Consider the following 16129-nt stretch of genomic DNA (forward strand, 5'->3'; position numbering starts at 1 on the left):
TGGTCACTAGAATATAATTTCCCCAAAATACCTTGCACTATTATTCAGAAATCCTGCCATCACCAAATAAATTTATTCATATAACAGGGGAGTCATTTCCTAGTAATAAGCAAGAAAGAATAATGGGATATATTCTGAGTTTTTCTTGTGATGAGCAACAATAAATCACTTTGTAGTTCAGGTCACATTTGGGAAGAAAAATGTCTTGCGATCATTAACTTTTGTTCAATTGATGATTTTATATAGTCAAGTTTTAAGTAATTGAACTAGTATCATTTAATTAGGTCTGAAAACCTGTATGAGGTCATGAATCATAGACTTTCCACCTTTATGAAGCTCCCTTACTAGGTTAAAAGTGTACTTCTCTTTCCATGTGTGATCCATCTTGAATATCTAATGAGGTGCTTTTGATATTTGGATTATAGTCCATATATCATACATGCAAACTACCGTAGATGTATGGCCTCTTCCTTTATATAATTGAGTTTCGTGTCTTGCTTCACTGAGCTGTTCCAAAAAAAGAAAAAAACCGACTTGTGTCCATAATTGAACTGCCCTATTTGCTTCCATTTAGCAAACTCCTCCAAATCCCTCCTTTCTCGAGAGCGCCAGGGAAATAAAATAAGAGAGCATATTTTTTGCGGAAGGTTGGGACACAGAAAACTGCTATAATTTTAGATGTGACACACGCTGACAACAAATTTCAACATGCCCAGAGCACCAATTGACGGAAGGCCAGTACTGTCTCTCTGTGCAACAATGCTTCAAACTGCTTCATTACTTTCTAACTAGAAAAGGCACTTCAACTCAACTAATATTTTGGAGCATGTGCTTAAGGCCCAGTTTTTTAAAGGTATTGAGGTGTTGCTGTACTCAGCATTGCAATGCTTAATTGATTTACGATCCTAAGTTTCATTCTCAAAAGGGATATAGGCATTTGGAGCCTAAACCCCATTGATGGTCAATCTGTAAAGCCCTTTTCAAAGTTAGATTTAGGCTCCTAAATCAGTTAGGTATTGCAATGCTGAGTGCATCAATGTCTAAATACATTTAAAAATCTGGGCCTGAATCTAAACACTATCAAACAATGCACTACACATCTCACAGGCTATGTTAAGTTCTAGTGTTCATATTATATTACCTAAACAACAATAATCAGACACAAAAGTCTTTTAAAAAGTTTTTATTCAGTTTAAGATGCATTTCTTAAGCAGTCATTATGCTGCTATGACAGATCTTGTTTACAAGATTGGAAAATTTTTGCCAGAAAAGAAAACCACAATCAAAGGAACATCAGAATTTTTTTTTGGAGGCAAGACATTGAGCAGATCATAATTCATACGTGTCAAAGTGAAAACATCACACAATATAAATGCTTCTATTACAAAAAGCTCTCTTTAAATAGATTTTATAAAAACATAAAATTCAATGAAATGGATTTAATCTCTGTTCCTTTTTCAAAGTATTTTTAGAATTGTTAAAGAAACAGACATATCTGCAGACTATTTCTTTCTATTTAGAAAGTGTAAGGGGTTTCAATTTATACAGTAAAAAAAACACTGAAAGCAGAATTGCTTTATAAGATTGGCCACAGCTCATTTTTAGTTGAAATACTTGCGTTCAGTTACCATCATAAAATGTAAAGATCATTGCTCTCAAACACATGGGATAACCATCTTACTTATGCACAATATTTAAACAGCTAATTGGCTTAGAGCCCCATGATCAGTTTAACTTGCTCAGACAGGAAAGGATGTACAACATCCGTTATATATGCATCCACTTTGAAAGTATGTTTGTCATGTGGACAGCACAAATTTCAATCAGAATAGACTTAGATTTTACAAACATATCTTACATTATTTGGTGGAAAATAAACACTCCCCAGTTTACTCTGGCCTGTAGATGACATTTCTATTAGCTCCAATTGTGCAGTTCACATCAATCCTGGGGTTTTAAGAACATTTTCTTCGCTTTGCTAGGTCTCATGTTACTGTTCTCATCTTCACCCTGTAGCACACGCTGGTCTCTCTTTTTCAAGAATTTCTTCCCGATAGTTCTGACTAAGGTTTCATATCTGTTAAAATATTTAAATTAAAATACAAATCACTATTCTTCATAAAATCAAAGCAAACTTGTGCACAGCAAGTCATAAATCCTATCAGCTATACCAATCTGTGGTGCAACAAAGGATTGCCAATGTCACTCCTCTTACAACACACTGTAAGAGACACAGCTACTGCCTGTATCAAGATATCAGCATAATATTAAGGGGCCAATTTTGCCTTCTGTCACACAGAATGACACAGTAGAGAGCAGAAAGGTGTAGCGGAGGGTAAAAAATGGCCCCAAGTTATTTCCCCAGGAAGTAATGAAGCTATTCCATTGAACACTTTCTTTAAAATTCTTATTTAAAAATATCTTGTGCACAACACAAAAGTTTGCTCTTTTATAAACACTCTGATGAGAGTGCAGCAACACATCATCTTGTTAATTTTAACTATGCCATAAAACATAAATACCTTCTGGCCATTTCTTCATCTGATACATCAGCCTCGGCTGTATCGTCTGCTTCAATTTCTTCTTTCTTGTACCTAGAGTTCATTTGGATCATTAACTTCTGAAAATGAAATGGGAAATCTGTTTAACAGTTAACTCGTTCACAGAATTTCAATTATATAGATATTACTGATAAGAAACTCATTTTTAAAATGGACAAGCAAAACTCTGGGGGTAAAGAGTCCTAACTGAAGCTACTTTGCCTTGTTTGTAGTATGAACTTAGGGCTAGATCATGGATTTATCATGAGCCATGAATAAAAGGGAGCACGCAGCCGTGCTTTGCCGGGTGAAGACAAGGGAATGAATGAACTGTGATTGGCTGCGTCCCCTTGCTCCCCAGGTTGGTAGTGATGGTGATTCGCACCAGTGCTATACCTGGTGGAGCTTAGTTCCTCCTCTGTTACCCCACCTGCATAGTGATTCAGATAGCTTGTATAAGGGAGTGTCTTAGGTCCCTATACAACCTAGCATGGCCCTGAAAGCAGCCCTTACAAAACTTAAAATAATGAGTTTTGTTATAATTTTCCTGCATCTTAAAATTGTTCTAATATAAACACACCTATTTTTGGTTCCTTCCTTGTTTGCACGCCAGCACGGGTGCCTGGCATCTGGGACTAGGTTTTCTTAGCACTCTTTACGATTGTTGGCATTTAAGTGGTAATGCACTATCGATTGTAGTGGATGAATCTTTTAAAAAAAGTTATGTAGCAGATCTGTTTCTTCATTATCAAGTATAATCTAGTGTATATATAATTCCCAGATCTTAAGGGTGGGTCAAATTTCGGAACTAAGCCCCTTGAAAATGTTTATTTAGCAGGGAGAATCTGTCTGAAAAGCTTTACAATAAAATGCTATTTGCATTAAAAAAAAAAGCCAGTGAAAATGCCAACCCTGGTGAGACAGTAATCATAATTCCCCCTAAATCATATTACATCTGAATTCAGCTTCAGTAACTTTTCATCTTAGGCAGTTATTTAGCTGCGAGAGACAGATTAATGGCAGTCTTGTTGTTACTATTATAGCACCATAGACGTGTGTGATGTTGAACAGAAGTTAAAGACACCTCTGCTCAAAAGAGTTTTTATTTTAAAGGCATGATTCTGTAAGACCTTATTCCCATGAGTAGTTTCTAGTCAACAGGGCTGAAAGTTTGCAGGTTTGGGCCATAAATTAAGCAGCAATATGATGACTAAAGATCCAGACTGCAAGAAAAGTGGGAGAGCAGTGAGATTGGGCAGTTGTTTTGCTGAGCAGTACATGGAACATGAAGGCTTTGTTCTTGGAGGGGAGGAAAATGTATAGGAATCATGGAACTATTGAGCTGTTGACATATGGGGGGGGAGGGGAGAAGCCAGATATTTACCAGAAATAGCACTTTATTGATTTCCAAAATCTTGGCTTGAATTACAATCACATTGAATCACAATGTGGAAATACATTTTGTTTAAGACAGCGCCTGCAGAAAGCACTGCGTTGACAGAGTACCAGCAAACAGCATGAACTCCTCCATATCACCGGCATGCATGTCTTAAAGCTAATCTGGAGCCATCTCTCTCTAAATGGAGGATGGCAATTCAGACTCCAAACTCATTCAGTTGAGATAAACAACATGGGTGCCAATGGATGTTAGTGTGTGACATGGACATGTGTCAATCTGGGACTGGAAAAACTCATTTCATAGTGCCAGACAGATTTCATCCCTCTTGGCTTGGGTAAAAGTACCTCAGAGGCGAAAGGCTCCATTTGTTCAAATTGATCAAAGATACACAACACAGTGAATATACCACTTTTCATCCACAGATTTTTTTTTTTTTAATTATTAGAACCTCATTTCACAGCTGGATAAATCAGACAGAGAGAAGTAAAGAAACTCGGACCAAGGTCACAGAACAAATGAAAGGCAGAAGCAGGAACAAGTCTCTTAAGTACCAATCCAGTACCTAGGCTCTTACTGAGGCAGTGTGATCAAAAGTAAATACTCCCTATAATGTTGCATTTTCAGTACAGAATTGCAAACATTTAATAAAATCATTCAATCTGCTTTGCCTGCATTTTAATTTATTTTCAAATTCCTGCAATCAAACAGCTCTACTTCTAAAGGTTGAAAACAACAAGTACAAGCACAGAGAGAGCATATCAACACATGAATTAATGACTGAGTATCAACAATCCAGTTAGAAGAACTGCTGATTTTGCTGACCAGCAATGGGAATGCTGAATAGGAGGAAGAAGGGAAGTTGAGTTGGAAATTACCATTTTCATCCTACCTAGCGGAGCTCAAATTAGAAGCATGAAGATTGGACACATTTAGGTAATAATCCACTTTGTGCTATAAAGTATATAAAGCTCAATTGACTCTCCCTGAAGTTAACCGAAAAACACTTCTTGATTTCAATGGAAGTCACGTTGAGACCTAACTCCAATGTATAGTTTTTCTTTGTTACTAACTGGTGCATTGCTTTGGTGCCACCCCCTCTGGCCAACTGTAGCCCAGCCCCCAGTGGGGCTCTCTATCTATTCCTGGTGCCCAGGGGTCTGAAAACCCTTTCTTCACTCCCCACCCACTCCACTGGGTTCCAACTCAAGACCCTCAAGTTAGGTAAGCAGGATCAGAGTTCTTCAACTCTGACAGTGCCCTGAGCTTCTTCCTACCTTCCCCTGGATCTCTGCAGGTTCTCCAGCCTATTGGTCCGTTCATCCCCATCTGCTTCCCAGCCCTTTTTACCCTCCCAGCTGCTGTGAGGCTTCCAATCAGCAGTGGCTGGCAGTGCCTGTATTAACCCTTTGGTTGCTGGTCCACGGTGGAGTACATGCACTCCATGACCCTAACAGAAGTAGAACATTTGACAGTACCTCAACTTCTGGATTGAAACCTTTAAAGGACATTCTGCCATAAAGTAGGTCTTCACATGGCATAAAGCTTCTCTCTTCTATTATAAAACTCCTGCACAACAAACAAAGCCAAGTATTTGTCTGAATAGCATGTCTTAACATAGTCACAAGAACCAAAAGCAATAAAAAGCAAAACCAAAAAAATGAAGCGTCTTAGGCCAGATCTAGGTCTGAAAAAGTTTGCCGGTATAAGAAATGTTGCTCTCCTCCTGCAAAAAAACCCACCCAAACCAAAAAAACACAAATAAAAACCCTCAAAAAACTAAACACACAAACCCCCACACCCCTAGGTGACATTTCTATACCAGTAAATTTCTAGTGTAGAGCTGGCCTTAGTAGAGACTGATAGGAAATAAAACCATGTGGTTCTCTCTTCAAAGATTGTTTTCTTTTCTCTTTTAATGAACAAACCAAGAGACAAAAAGAAGTCCGCCCCCAGGAATTATCTCATACATGTACTACAGAAGTGTTCCACCTTTTCATCCTTACCCTGCACACGTAAAATACTGAATATCAGTAACTTTAATCACATGTAATTAATTCTCTGAACTCCAGATGTTAAGAAGAGACTCCCTCTTTTAAAGGACAAAAAAACCTATTTTTAAAATAGTTTTTTTTTGTTTGTTTTTTGTTTTTTTTACTGTTTATAGCACCTCTTCAGTAGGCAGGAATGGAAGTTTGTGCCCTTACTAGAAGAGGTTTTCCTTATTGTTGCATCTCCATTAATTATTCTGCAACTGGATATTCATGGATTGACCCTGTGCCTGAATGAAACCTTAATGAAATCCGTGAAGCACCATGCAGGAGCCAGATTCTCTCTCATGGACTTGATTGCAAGACTGGGGCCTAATTTATATGGTTACAGCCATTTTTTTTTTTATAAAGCAAAAGCAGCATTAAGTCACCTGGTCACTAAAGAAAATAATTACTTTGATACTAGGAAAACATACAGATGGAAAAAAAAGGGGGGGGGGGAAGTAGGTCAAACTCTGGACTTATAAACCTTGAGCGTGGTTCCTTAGAACAAAATGCTGCATAAGTATGCTACACCTACCAATCTGACTATTTTACTAATGTCTACTGGTGACGAAGAGTTACTATTATTCTTGAGGTATTTCTGGGACAGAAAAGGATTAATAGACAACACTTTACTTTGCCTCCCAAATAGTCCAGATATAAGTAATGCAAAAATATGACAAACTTACTCCTTTTCCTTGAGTTCTGGTAAATCCAGATACCAGTGCTCTTCACTGATTATCTTCTTTTCCTCCTCTTCTAGTTGTTTTTTGGTTTCTGAATCCAATCCTCTTTGCATAAACTGAAAGAAATGCACACAAAGATTTTTCTGCATGAAGTGTTTTTTCCCCATATGTAAGTTGCAACAATTTAATAGGTTGCCTGACATTTATTGTTCATGCAATATTTCATGAAAAATGTAGGTTTCAGAGTAGCAGCCGTGTTAGTCTGTATTCGCAAAAAGAAAAGGAGTACTTGTGGCACCTTAGAGACTAACAAATTTATTAGAGCATAAGCTTTCGTGAGCTACAGCTCACTTCATCGGATGCATTTGGTGGAATGCAACCACCAAATTGGTGGACTGGCCAAACTGGACAGTCTCTACGTAAAAGAATGAATGGACACAAATCAGACGTCAAGAATTATAACATTCAAAAACCAGTTGGAGAACACTTCAATCTCTCTGGTCACTCGATCACAGACCTAAGAGTGGCTATACTTCAACAAAAAAGCTTCAAAAACAGACTCCAAGGAGAGACTGCTGAATTGGAATTAATTTGCAAACTGGATACAATTAACTTAGGCTTGAATAGAGACTGGGAATGGATGAGTCATTACACAAAGTAAAACTATTTCCCCATGGTATTTCTCCCTCCCACCCCACCCCCCACTGTTCCTCTGATATTCTTGTTAACTGCTGGAATTAGCCTACCTGCTTGTCACCATGAAAGGTTTTCCTCCTTCCCCCCCCTGCTGTTGGTGATGGCTTATCTTAAGTGATCACTCTCCTTACAGTGTGTATGATAAACCCATTGTTTCATGTTCTCTGTGTGTGTGTATATAAATCTCTCCTCTGTTTTTTTCCACCAAATGCATCCGATGAAGTGAGCTGTAGCTCACGAAAGCTTATGCTCTAATAAATTTGTTAGTCTCTAAGGTGCCACAAGTACTCCTTTTCTTTTTATGAAAAATGTAGGAAGTTTTGCCTGACTCTTTTAAAAGTCAGCTCAAAGTTAGGGCAATTGCCAATGTACAGACAGAAACAACTGCAATATTAAAATTCAGTTGCATCACCACTTACATACCAGGTGACCAGCACTTTAGTAATACCTGAGATAGTTTTGACTTCCTTGGCATATTACCATCCTGCAATTCCTGGAGGTTTGGCAAAGGACTGAGGAAAATTTAATGATTTCAAAGCTGTGGCTGCATACCAGATGCCAAATGGTTACACTCCACCACATAAACCGGTCCGGGGACAAACTGGACCTGGCTTAGGCCAGGTTAGCATTTGTTTTTTCCTGTATTCTTTTGAGGGCGCCCCTTTGTCCTCCAGATTCTCAAATTTCATTTAAAAAAAAAAGTTCGACTCTAGCCCCCAAGGCTGCAAAGAGAGCCCTTATAGTAAACGAATGTTAGGCCTGGTCTTCACTTAAAAATTAGGCTATGTCTACACTTAAACCACTACAGCAGCACAGCTGCATCTGCGCAGCTAGAGTGCTTCAGCATAGCCACTCACTACAGCGATAGTAGGTGTTTTCCTGCCGCTGTAATTAATCTACTTCCCCAGAAGCAGTTGAAGCTAGGTTGATGGAAGAATTTTTCCATTGATTTAGTGCTGTCTGCCCCAGGGATTAGGTTGGTTTACCTACATTGCTCATGGGCGTGGATTTTTCACATCCATGAAAGACATAAATCGGTCAACCTAACTTTTTTAGTGTAGACCTAGCTACATTGTTAAGGGAGAAAATTGTGAGAAAAATTCACACTGCTGAGTGCTATGGTTAAGCCGACCTTCCCCCCAGTATAGATGCCACTCAGAGAGGTGGATTAACTACAGCAATGGGAAAACTGTAGGAAGTGTCTACACTATGGCCGTAGTGTATATATGGAGTAATGCAATGATGTTTGAGGAGTTCACAGAGAGACTGGAACAACAGCTTGAAGAAGTGTGAGCTGCCCATTTCATCTCCATGAAGCGTTAACTCAAGTGAGTTCAATTAAAAGTTAATGTTAACAATTTCAGTGACCAAACCATGACTGAAATTTGAAGGTTCACTTTCTCCACAACGAGAAAGGCTATAAACATTTCTTTTTAAATTAATGCTTAGGGTTTGACATCACCATGATTGGAGCTGGGGCCTCAGGCCTGGTCTACAGACAACTTTTGTACCAGTATAAATATGTCTGTTAGGGGATGTGATTTTTTACCCACAGTGATACTGATACAACCCCTAGTGTAGATGTAGTTATACTGCTATAGCTTATTCCCCTTCCCGAATGGGAATAAGTTATACTGGTATAAGCACATTTATACCAGTATAATTAGCGCCCTACCGAATTCACAGTCCTTTTTGGTCAATTTCCCAGTCATAGGATTTTAAAAATAGTCAATTTCACGGTTTCAGATGTTTACAGCTGAAATTTCATGTGTTGTAACCATGTGGATCCCAACCTAAAAGAGTGTCGTGGGGGGTCACAAAGCTACTGTGTGTGTGTGTGGGGGAAAGAACACAGGACATATGAGGGTCATCACTTTTGTGGGGGGGACAGGGCTGGCCAGGGCCCTATGGTTGCGGGGGCTATGGTCCCTGCCCGCCAGCCCATGGCCCCTTTAAACCTTGAGCATTGGGCTTGGAGCTGGGGAGCGGCAGGGCTGGGGGTGCCCCATCCAGCAGCTTCTACTGTGCGCTGGGCTCCTGCTGCTAGTCCCGGGAGCACCAGGGGAAGAGATACTACTCCCAGGGCTGGGTCAGACCTACCTCCAGGAACCTCCCCTGGCTGCAGTAGGGGAGGGTCGGGGGCCGCTGCAGGGAAAGAGGAAGTCCCATCCCTCCCCAGCCCAGAAGGGACTAGCAGCTGGAGCCCAGCGCACGATAGGAGCCCCTGGCTGGTGCAGCGCTGGCCAGGCCCCTCCCCTACAATAGCCAGATATCACAGGGGAGATCAGATTTCATGGTCCGTGATGCATTTTTCTTGGCCTTGAATTTGGTAGAGCCGTAAGTATAATTGCATTCATAGTGGGTGGGGGGAGGGGAGTTGGAGGAGGAGCAGGGGAGAGAGGTGTACTTCTAACTGCACTGGTAAAGCAGTACAACCTGTATTTAGACAAGCCCTTAGGCACATCCCTATCACACTTCCATCTTTATCTGACATTAGCCATGAGTACATCCAAACCTTACCAGAGAACATGCTAGCAAAGCACAGCAGAGCATGCATGACCCTATTTCAAATATCTGCACAATCTACTGTGACAAATCATTTTGGTGTCCCAAGTAGACAGAGATTGGCTTGTAGATGGAGACTGGAATGTGCCACTACTTTCCCACCCCCAAACAAATATATTTATAAATGGACAATCAGAAATTAAAAGTTGGTTTATCATTTTTCAGGCTATGCAAAACATTAAGTGTATTATTTTAATTATTTAATTTTTATATTAATTCAATAGCATAGTCTGAAAAGTGATAAGCCACCTTAATTTCTCATTTTCACTGCTACGTGTACCCAACTCGGTGTGAGTTTCTTAACTAAAGAAAACAGAGTTTTGTTTTCTGAAAGAATTCAAAAACATGTCAAAGCCTTACATTTAAAATTACAGTATCTGGATTTTCTCAGAAGTGAGTAAAATGACAGTCTATGTGGAAAAACATGTTAATCAAGGAAACTGGTTAGCTAGACTTAAGTCTCAATGGGAGAAATTTTATTATAAGCACCCAATTAATGTTCATTTTTATTGATTATGTACCTAAAAACAAATGACCTAGGAGATCTCTTGGATAAAAATATCTGGTTACTTACATTTAAAATGATAAAATAAAACCCAGATTGCAATAATTGCAAAGCACATAAAACATGCCAAGTGTTTCTTTGGGTCAAAGTTTAGTCTCCATAGAAACCACAGATTTAAGCCTTTGGTGAGCAGAGACTTGTAATTGTGCTAATTATTCTGCTACTGTTATGGAAAGTGAACTCTTCTACAACTGAGGACTGAACTGAGACTGTAAAATTCATTTCACTTAGTACTTTGAAGGACTGTGGCCCCAAATACCAAGCTAAAAAAGGAACAGCACAACTAAAATGAAGCAAACAAGGCATGAAGTCTCTGCTATATTAGGTTATAAATATTTAATGAATATTTATGTTTTTAAAAAATTAATGGCAATTCAGCTTCTGTGTTGTTCGGCAGAAACAGAGAGAGCATCAATCATGCCAGTGTGTACTCTACTGAATTATGTGTTGCATTACACGACATGAACCAGAGTCCATTAGCCACTGAGCTGAGACTAATTTCACTTTGGACTTGATGCTAGATTCACAATTCCAAGGGCGATGGCTAGGTCGGTACTTTATTAATATCCCTCTCTCATGCTCCTACATTTATGAGTTGGGAAAAGAGTGGGGGAGGGGAGAAGAGGGAGGGACAATGGTCTAAGTTAACACTGTTATAGGATATTAAGCCAGAACTGGCCAGAAAAATCAGTGCACAACAAAATCCAAGGCTAGGAAATATTTCGAGTTAAGGCAGCTCAACCAAATGTGGCAAGCAAAGGGAATATTTAAATTAAAGATATAAAGAAAAAGAGTTTGAACACTTATGTTTGTGATAAAGAGGCCAGCACAGATAGCTCATGGGAAGAAAAGAATTTTCAGATGGTTTCCAGAAAAGAAATCCCAGTTTTGCTTATGGAAGATTTTGCTGAAATAAGGAAGGTAGTTCACAATATGTTTCTGGATCAAAACAACAGGCACCCTATAGTTCATAAAACCACTGAATACTTCTTATGGGAGTCTAACGAGTTAGATGTTTGCCTACAAGTGAAGATACCGTGGTACTCAAAACAGTGTTATAAATGCCATTTCACTGGGATTAGCACAGCCATTTTTTCTAGTGTTTGTAGTACAACTACAAAGTGGAACTTCATGTCATCAGTTTAGTAGTTACAACAGAAAAACTATGGATTTTCTTTAGCCAAACCCTCTAATGTCATCATTGCCAGTGCCATGTTGTTTAGTATATTTCTAGAGTGCTAACAATGAACATCTGAGAAAGCTGGAGAACTGATGGAGAGCAAGCGAAGCTAGAATTACCTGATGCTAACTTTTCCTTAAAGGGTCAATGATACATAGCTTTAAAAATTCTTAACAAGGACAAGAGGGGCATTCACTACATAACTGACTTTATAAACCAAAACAAATAAGAAAAATGTAAAGAGAAAAGCTGGGTGAGGTAATATCTTTTATTGGACCAACTTCTATTGGTGAGAGAGATAAGCTTTCAAGCTACAGAAAGCTTTTCTTCAGGTGTAGCTTGAAAGCTCATCTCTCACCAACAGAAGTTGATCCAATAAAAGTTATTTCCTCACCCCGACCTTGTCTGTCTAATATCCTGGGACCAACATGGCCACATGCCTACAAGAAATATTTAAGTCAGTTAGTGAGGTGAAGAAGAACATAATTTGAAATGACAACAACAAGACAAGGCAAATTTAAACGTGTGGCCTTGTTTATCCTGGGAAAATGTACTGTGGTAGAAAACGTGTTAACTAAGAAAATTAAAATACAATTTTGCCCTTAGTGCAGACAAGGACAGTTGTGTTTAAAACCGTATTAGATCGTTGTGGTTAACCCTAGGTTTCTACATGCACATCCCTTGCCAAGTATTTTCTACCCATGACTTATGATTCATCCATTAATTTGCTGCATCAGGGTCTCATTTACTGTACAGGACCCAGGCCCGAATCAGGCAAATTTCCACCTAGATCAGGACTCCAGGTTTGGGTCCTGAATCATGCAACAGCAGAAGACACTGTGAGCCCATCTCCCCTTCCATCCACCCAAAATCTCAAGGAACATTTAATCCTCATCCCTCATTATGTTATTTGACCACTGTTTTCAAGAAGGGTTTTCCTACACTACGTATTTACTACAGAATTCTTACAATAGTTTTTTGGTTTATACTGTATTTACATGTTTTTATCTACACAGATGAGCGTACCACCCTGTGGCTTATTTTATACTTTGGTTTAGTTTATATACACCACTGATGTCTATGCCTCCTACAGGCCTGATGACACGTATCCCTTTGCACTGGCTCAGGACAATGGCCCTCATTCCAGAAACAGCACTTTGATTCAAGCCCCTTGTCCAAGCTGGCTGGCCTGGCTGTGGAAAAGTCTGTAGCAGAGAAGGGGGTGCTGGTTATACTACCATGTCTCTTCCTTGTTTACATTGCAAAAGCCATCTTATGATTTAGTCTCCAACCTTCATACCCTTCAAACATGCTCTTCTCCACGTCCTTCAAGCTGCGAGATGCCCTCAGCTTCCCATCGCCCCATATCACTTAGTCCCATGTAGACTTTTAACCCTTCCCCCCATACTTCCAAGTACAACAGCAAACAGCAATATACAAATGCCTAGACAGAAACACAAATCCTCATCCTCCGCTTCCATGCCAGCCCCCCAATCCCAATGCCCTGCTCCCTATCCTCTCATCTCTGGCGCGAGCTGTAGCTCACGAAAGCTTATGCTCTAATAAATTTGTTAGTCTCTAAGGTGCCACAAGTACTCCTTTTCTTTTTGCGAATACAGACTAACACAGTTGCTACTCGGAAACCCAACTACTTCAGCTTCCCCACTGCCAAGGTCATCTCCCCTGCTACCCTACAGAGGCATTCTTTCCCATACGCACCACCCCTGGGAATGGGCTCCTTTCTGTGACTCCCCATTTCTTTCACAGTGAGGAGCAATGCTAAAGTACCCTGGAAAATGTAAGGTTTCAGAGTAGCAGCCGTGTTAGTCTGTATTCGCAAAAAGAAAAGGAGTACTTGTGGCACCTTAGAGACTAACAAATTTATTAGAGCATAAGCTTTCGTGAGCTACAGCTCACTTCATCGGATGCACTCCCCTCTGTTTTTTCCACCAAATGCACCGATGAAGTGAGCTGTAGCTCAGAAAGCTTATGCTCTAATAAATTTGTTAGTCTCTAAGGTGCCACAAGTACTCCTTTTCTTTCTGGAAAATGTAACTGACCTTATATGTGTGTGGTGGGGAGGGGCATTATCATAATGTGGAAGCAGTAGTTTTGGTGAAACAGAGCTTAATGTGTATCCTTCAGGAGCCTAGGTCAATTTAAAACAAAATGTTTTTCTGGGTCTGTGACCCCTTGTGACCATCCTCCACCTCAAACACGTCTCCCGCACACATCTCACACCGTGTGCAGAATCCTCCCAGATCTCTTCCCATGAGCCCAAATCCCAGTGCAACTTGCCCTTCCTCCTCTCCAAGCCTCCTAAATACCTACCCCCCCGCCCGTCCTTTGCCTTACAGCCTCCAATCCACCCAGGGGTCACCAACCCCAAACCTTGCTCCCTAAGCCTACAGTCCCAGCTCTGCCACCAGAGTAGGTTCCCCCAATCACCTCTCCACTTGGGAACCCCCCCATCCTTCCCTAGGGGGGCAGCTTACCCCTCAGCCCCCCCACCTGATTTCAACTCCCCTCACTCCCTTCCCCAGAGCCCCCAGCTCTCCCCATTTCCCACTGCCCCCAAACCCTCCCCAGGGGGCATCTTGCGCCATATGTCCCCCCTCACCCGATCCCAACCCCCCTCACCCTCTGCCTCACCCCCCCATCCTGACACAAGGGGCAGCTCGCCCCATACCACCCCCCACACTCTTCCCCAGGGCCCCCATCCCTCCCCACCCGAGCCACCCCTCCCCAAGGGACACCCCCACTCCTGCCCCCATCTCTCCCCACCCGAGCCACCCCTCCCCAAGGGACACCCCCACTCCTGCCCCCATCTCTCCCCACCCGAGCCACCCCTCCCCAAGGGACACCCCCACTCCCCCCCCCAGCTCTCCCCATTCCCCACTGCCCCCAAACCCTCCCCAGGGGGCATCTTGCGCCATATGTCCCCCCTCACCCGACCCCAACCCCCCTCACCCTCTGCCTCACCCCCCCATCCTGAAACAAGGGGCAGCTCGCCCCATACCGCCCCCCACACTCTTCCCCAGGGCCCCCATCCCGCAGGGGGGCCCCCACTCCCTCCCCCACAGCCACACGCCACCTAACTCGGAGCAGCCCCGCAACCCGCCCGCGGCCCGGACCCCCCCGCGCCGGGAGCCGCCGCCGCCGCCTCTCACCTTCATGCGCAGCAGGTTCTTGGAGAGCCTGGTCTTCACCTCCCCGGCCATCGCGGTGCCGGGCCTGGGCCGCGGGCAGGCCCCGCTCGATCCCCGCCCTCTCCTCCGCGGACGCCTCCAGAAGCCGCGCACAGGCCGGGCCGGGTTTCCGCCCAGGAGCCTCTGGGGCCGGGCTGGAGCGGGTGGCGAAGCCGCGGCCCAACTGCGAGCCCACCGGCCCCGCCCCGCCCCACGGGCCTGGGGCCGCTTCCACCCGGGCTAGGGTGTTTGACAGCGGAACAGGGCAGCCCCCCCCGAGCCTGGCGTCTACACAGAGACAGGGAGTGGGGCTCAGACGCAATGGGGAGACCCCCCCGAGCCTGGCGTCTACACAGAGATAGGGTGTGGGGCTCAGACGCAATGGGGAGACCCCCCCCGAGCCTGGCGTCTACACGGGGACAGGGAGTGGGGCACTGACGCAATGGGAGACCCCCCCCCCCCCCGAGCCTGGCATCTACACAGAGATAGGGAGTGGGGCTCAGACGCAATGGGGAGACCCCCCCCGAGCCTGGCGTCTACACAGAGATAGGGAGTGGGGCTCAGACGCAATGGGGAGACCCCCCCGAGCCTGGCATCTACACATAGACAGGGAGTGGGGGCTCAGACGCAATGGGGAGACCCCCCCGAGCCTGGCGTCTACACAGAGATAGGGAGTGGGGCTCAGACGCAATGGGGAGACCCCCCCCGAGCCTGGCGTCTACACGGGGACAGGGAGTGGGGCTCAGAGGCAATGGGGAGACCCCCCCGAGCCTGGCGTCTACATGGGGACAGGGTGTGGGGCTCAGACGCAATGGGGAGACCCCCCGAGCCTGGCATCTACACGGGGACAGGGAGTGGGGATCGGACGCAATGGGGAGACCCCCCCGAGCCTGGAGTCTACACGGAGACAGGGTGTGGGGCTCAGACGCAATGGGGAGACCCCCCCCGAGCCTGGCGTCTACACAGAGACAGGGAGTGGGGCTCAGACGCAATGGGGAGACCCCCCGAGCCTGGCATCTACACGGGGACAGGGAGTGGGGCTCAGACGCAATGGGGAGACCCCCCCGAGCCTGGCGTCTACACAGAGATAGGGTGTGGGGCTCAGACGCAATGGGGAGACCCCCCCGAGCCTGGCGTCTACACAGGGGACAGGGAGTGGGGCTCAGACGCAATGGGGAGACCCCCCCCGAGCCTGGCGTCTACACAGAGATAGGGTGTGGGGCTCAGACGCAATGGGGAGACCCCCCCGAGCCTGGCATCTATACAGAGACAGGGTGTGG

General features: G+C 43.7%; 1 protein-coding gene across 1 annotated transcript; it reads right to left on the reverse strand.

Annotated features, from left to right (window-relative positions):
* Window positions 1–1168: 1168 nt before the first annotated feature.
* MPHOSPH6 (M-phase phosphoprotein 6) lies at window positions 1169–15070 on the reverse strand. Its single transcript, XM_038368912.2, has 5 exons — window positions 14832–15070; window positions 6659–6771; window positions 5415–5505; window positions 2523–2620; window positions 1169–2077 (listed from the first exon to the last, which is right to left on the reverse strand). Exons 1-5 carry the CDS (start codon window positions 14880–14882, stop codon window positions 1942–1944), a joined length of 489 nt encoding a protein of 162 aa, XP_038224840.1. The 5' UTR covers window positions 14883–15070; the 3' UTR covers window positions 1169–1941.
* Between the last annotated feature and the right edge of the window lie 1059 nt (window positions 15071–16129).

The sequence above is a fragment of the Dermochelys coriacea genome, chromosome 12 (assembly GCF_009764565.3).
Source record: "Dermochelys coriacea isolate rDerCor1 chromosome 12, rDerCor1.pri.v4, whole genome shotgun sequence".
NCBI classification, from domain to species: domain Eukaryota; kingdom Metazoa; phylum Chordata; order Testudines; family Dermochelyidae; genus Dermochelys; species Dermochelys coriacea.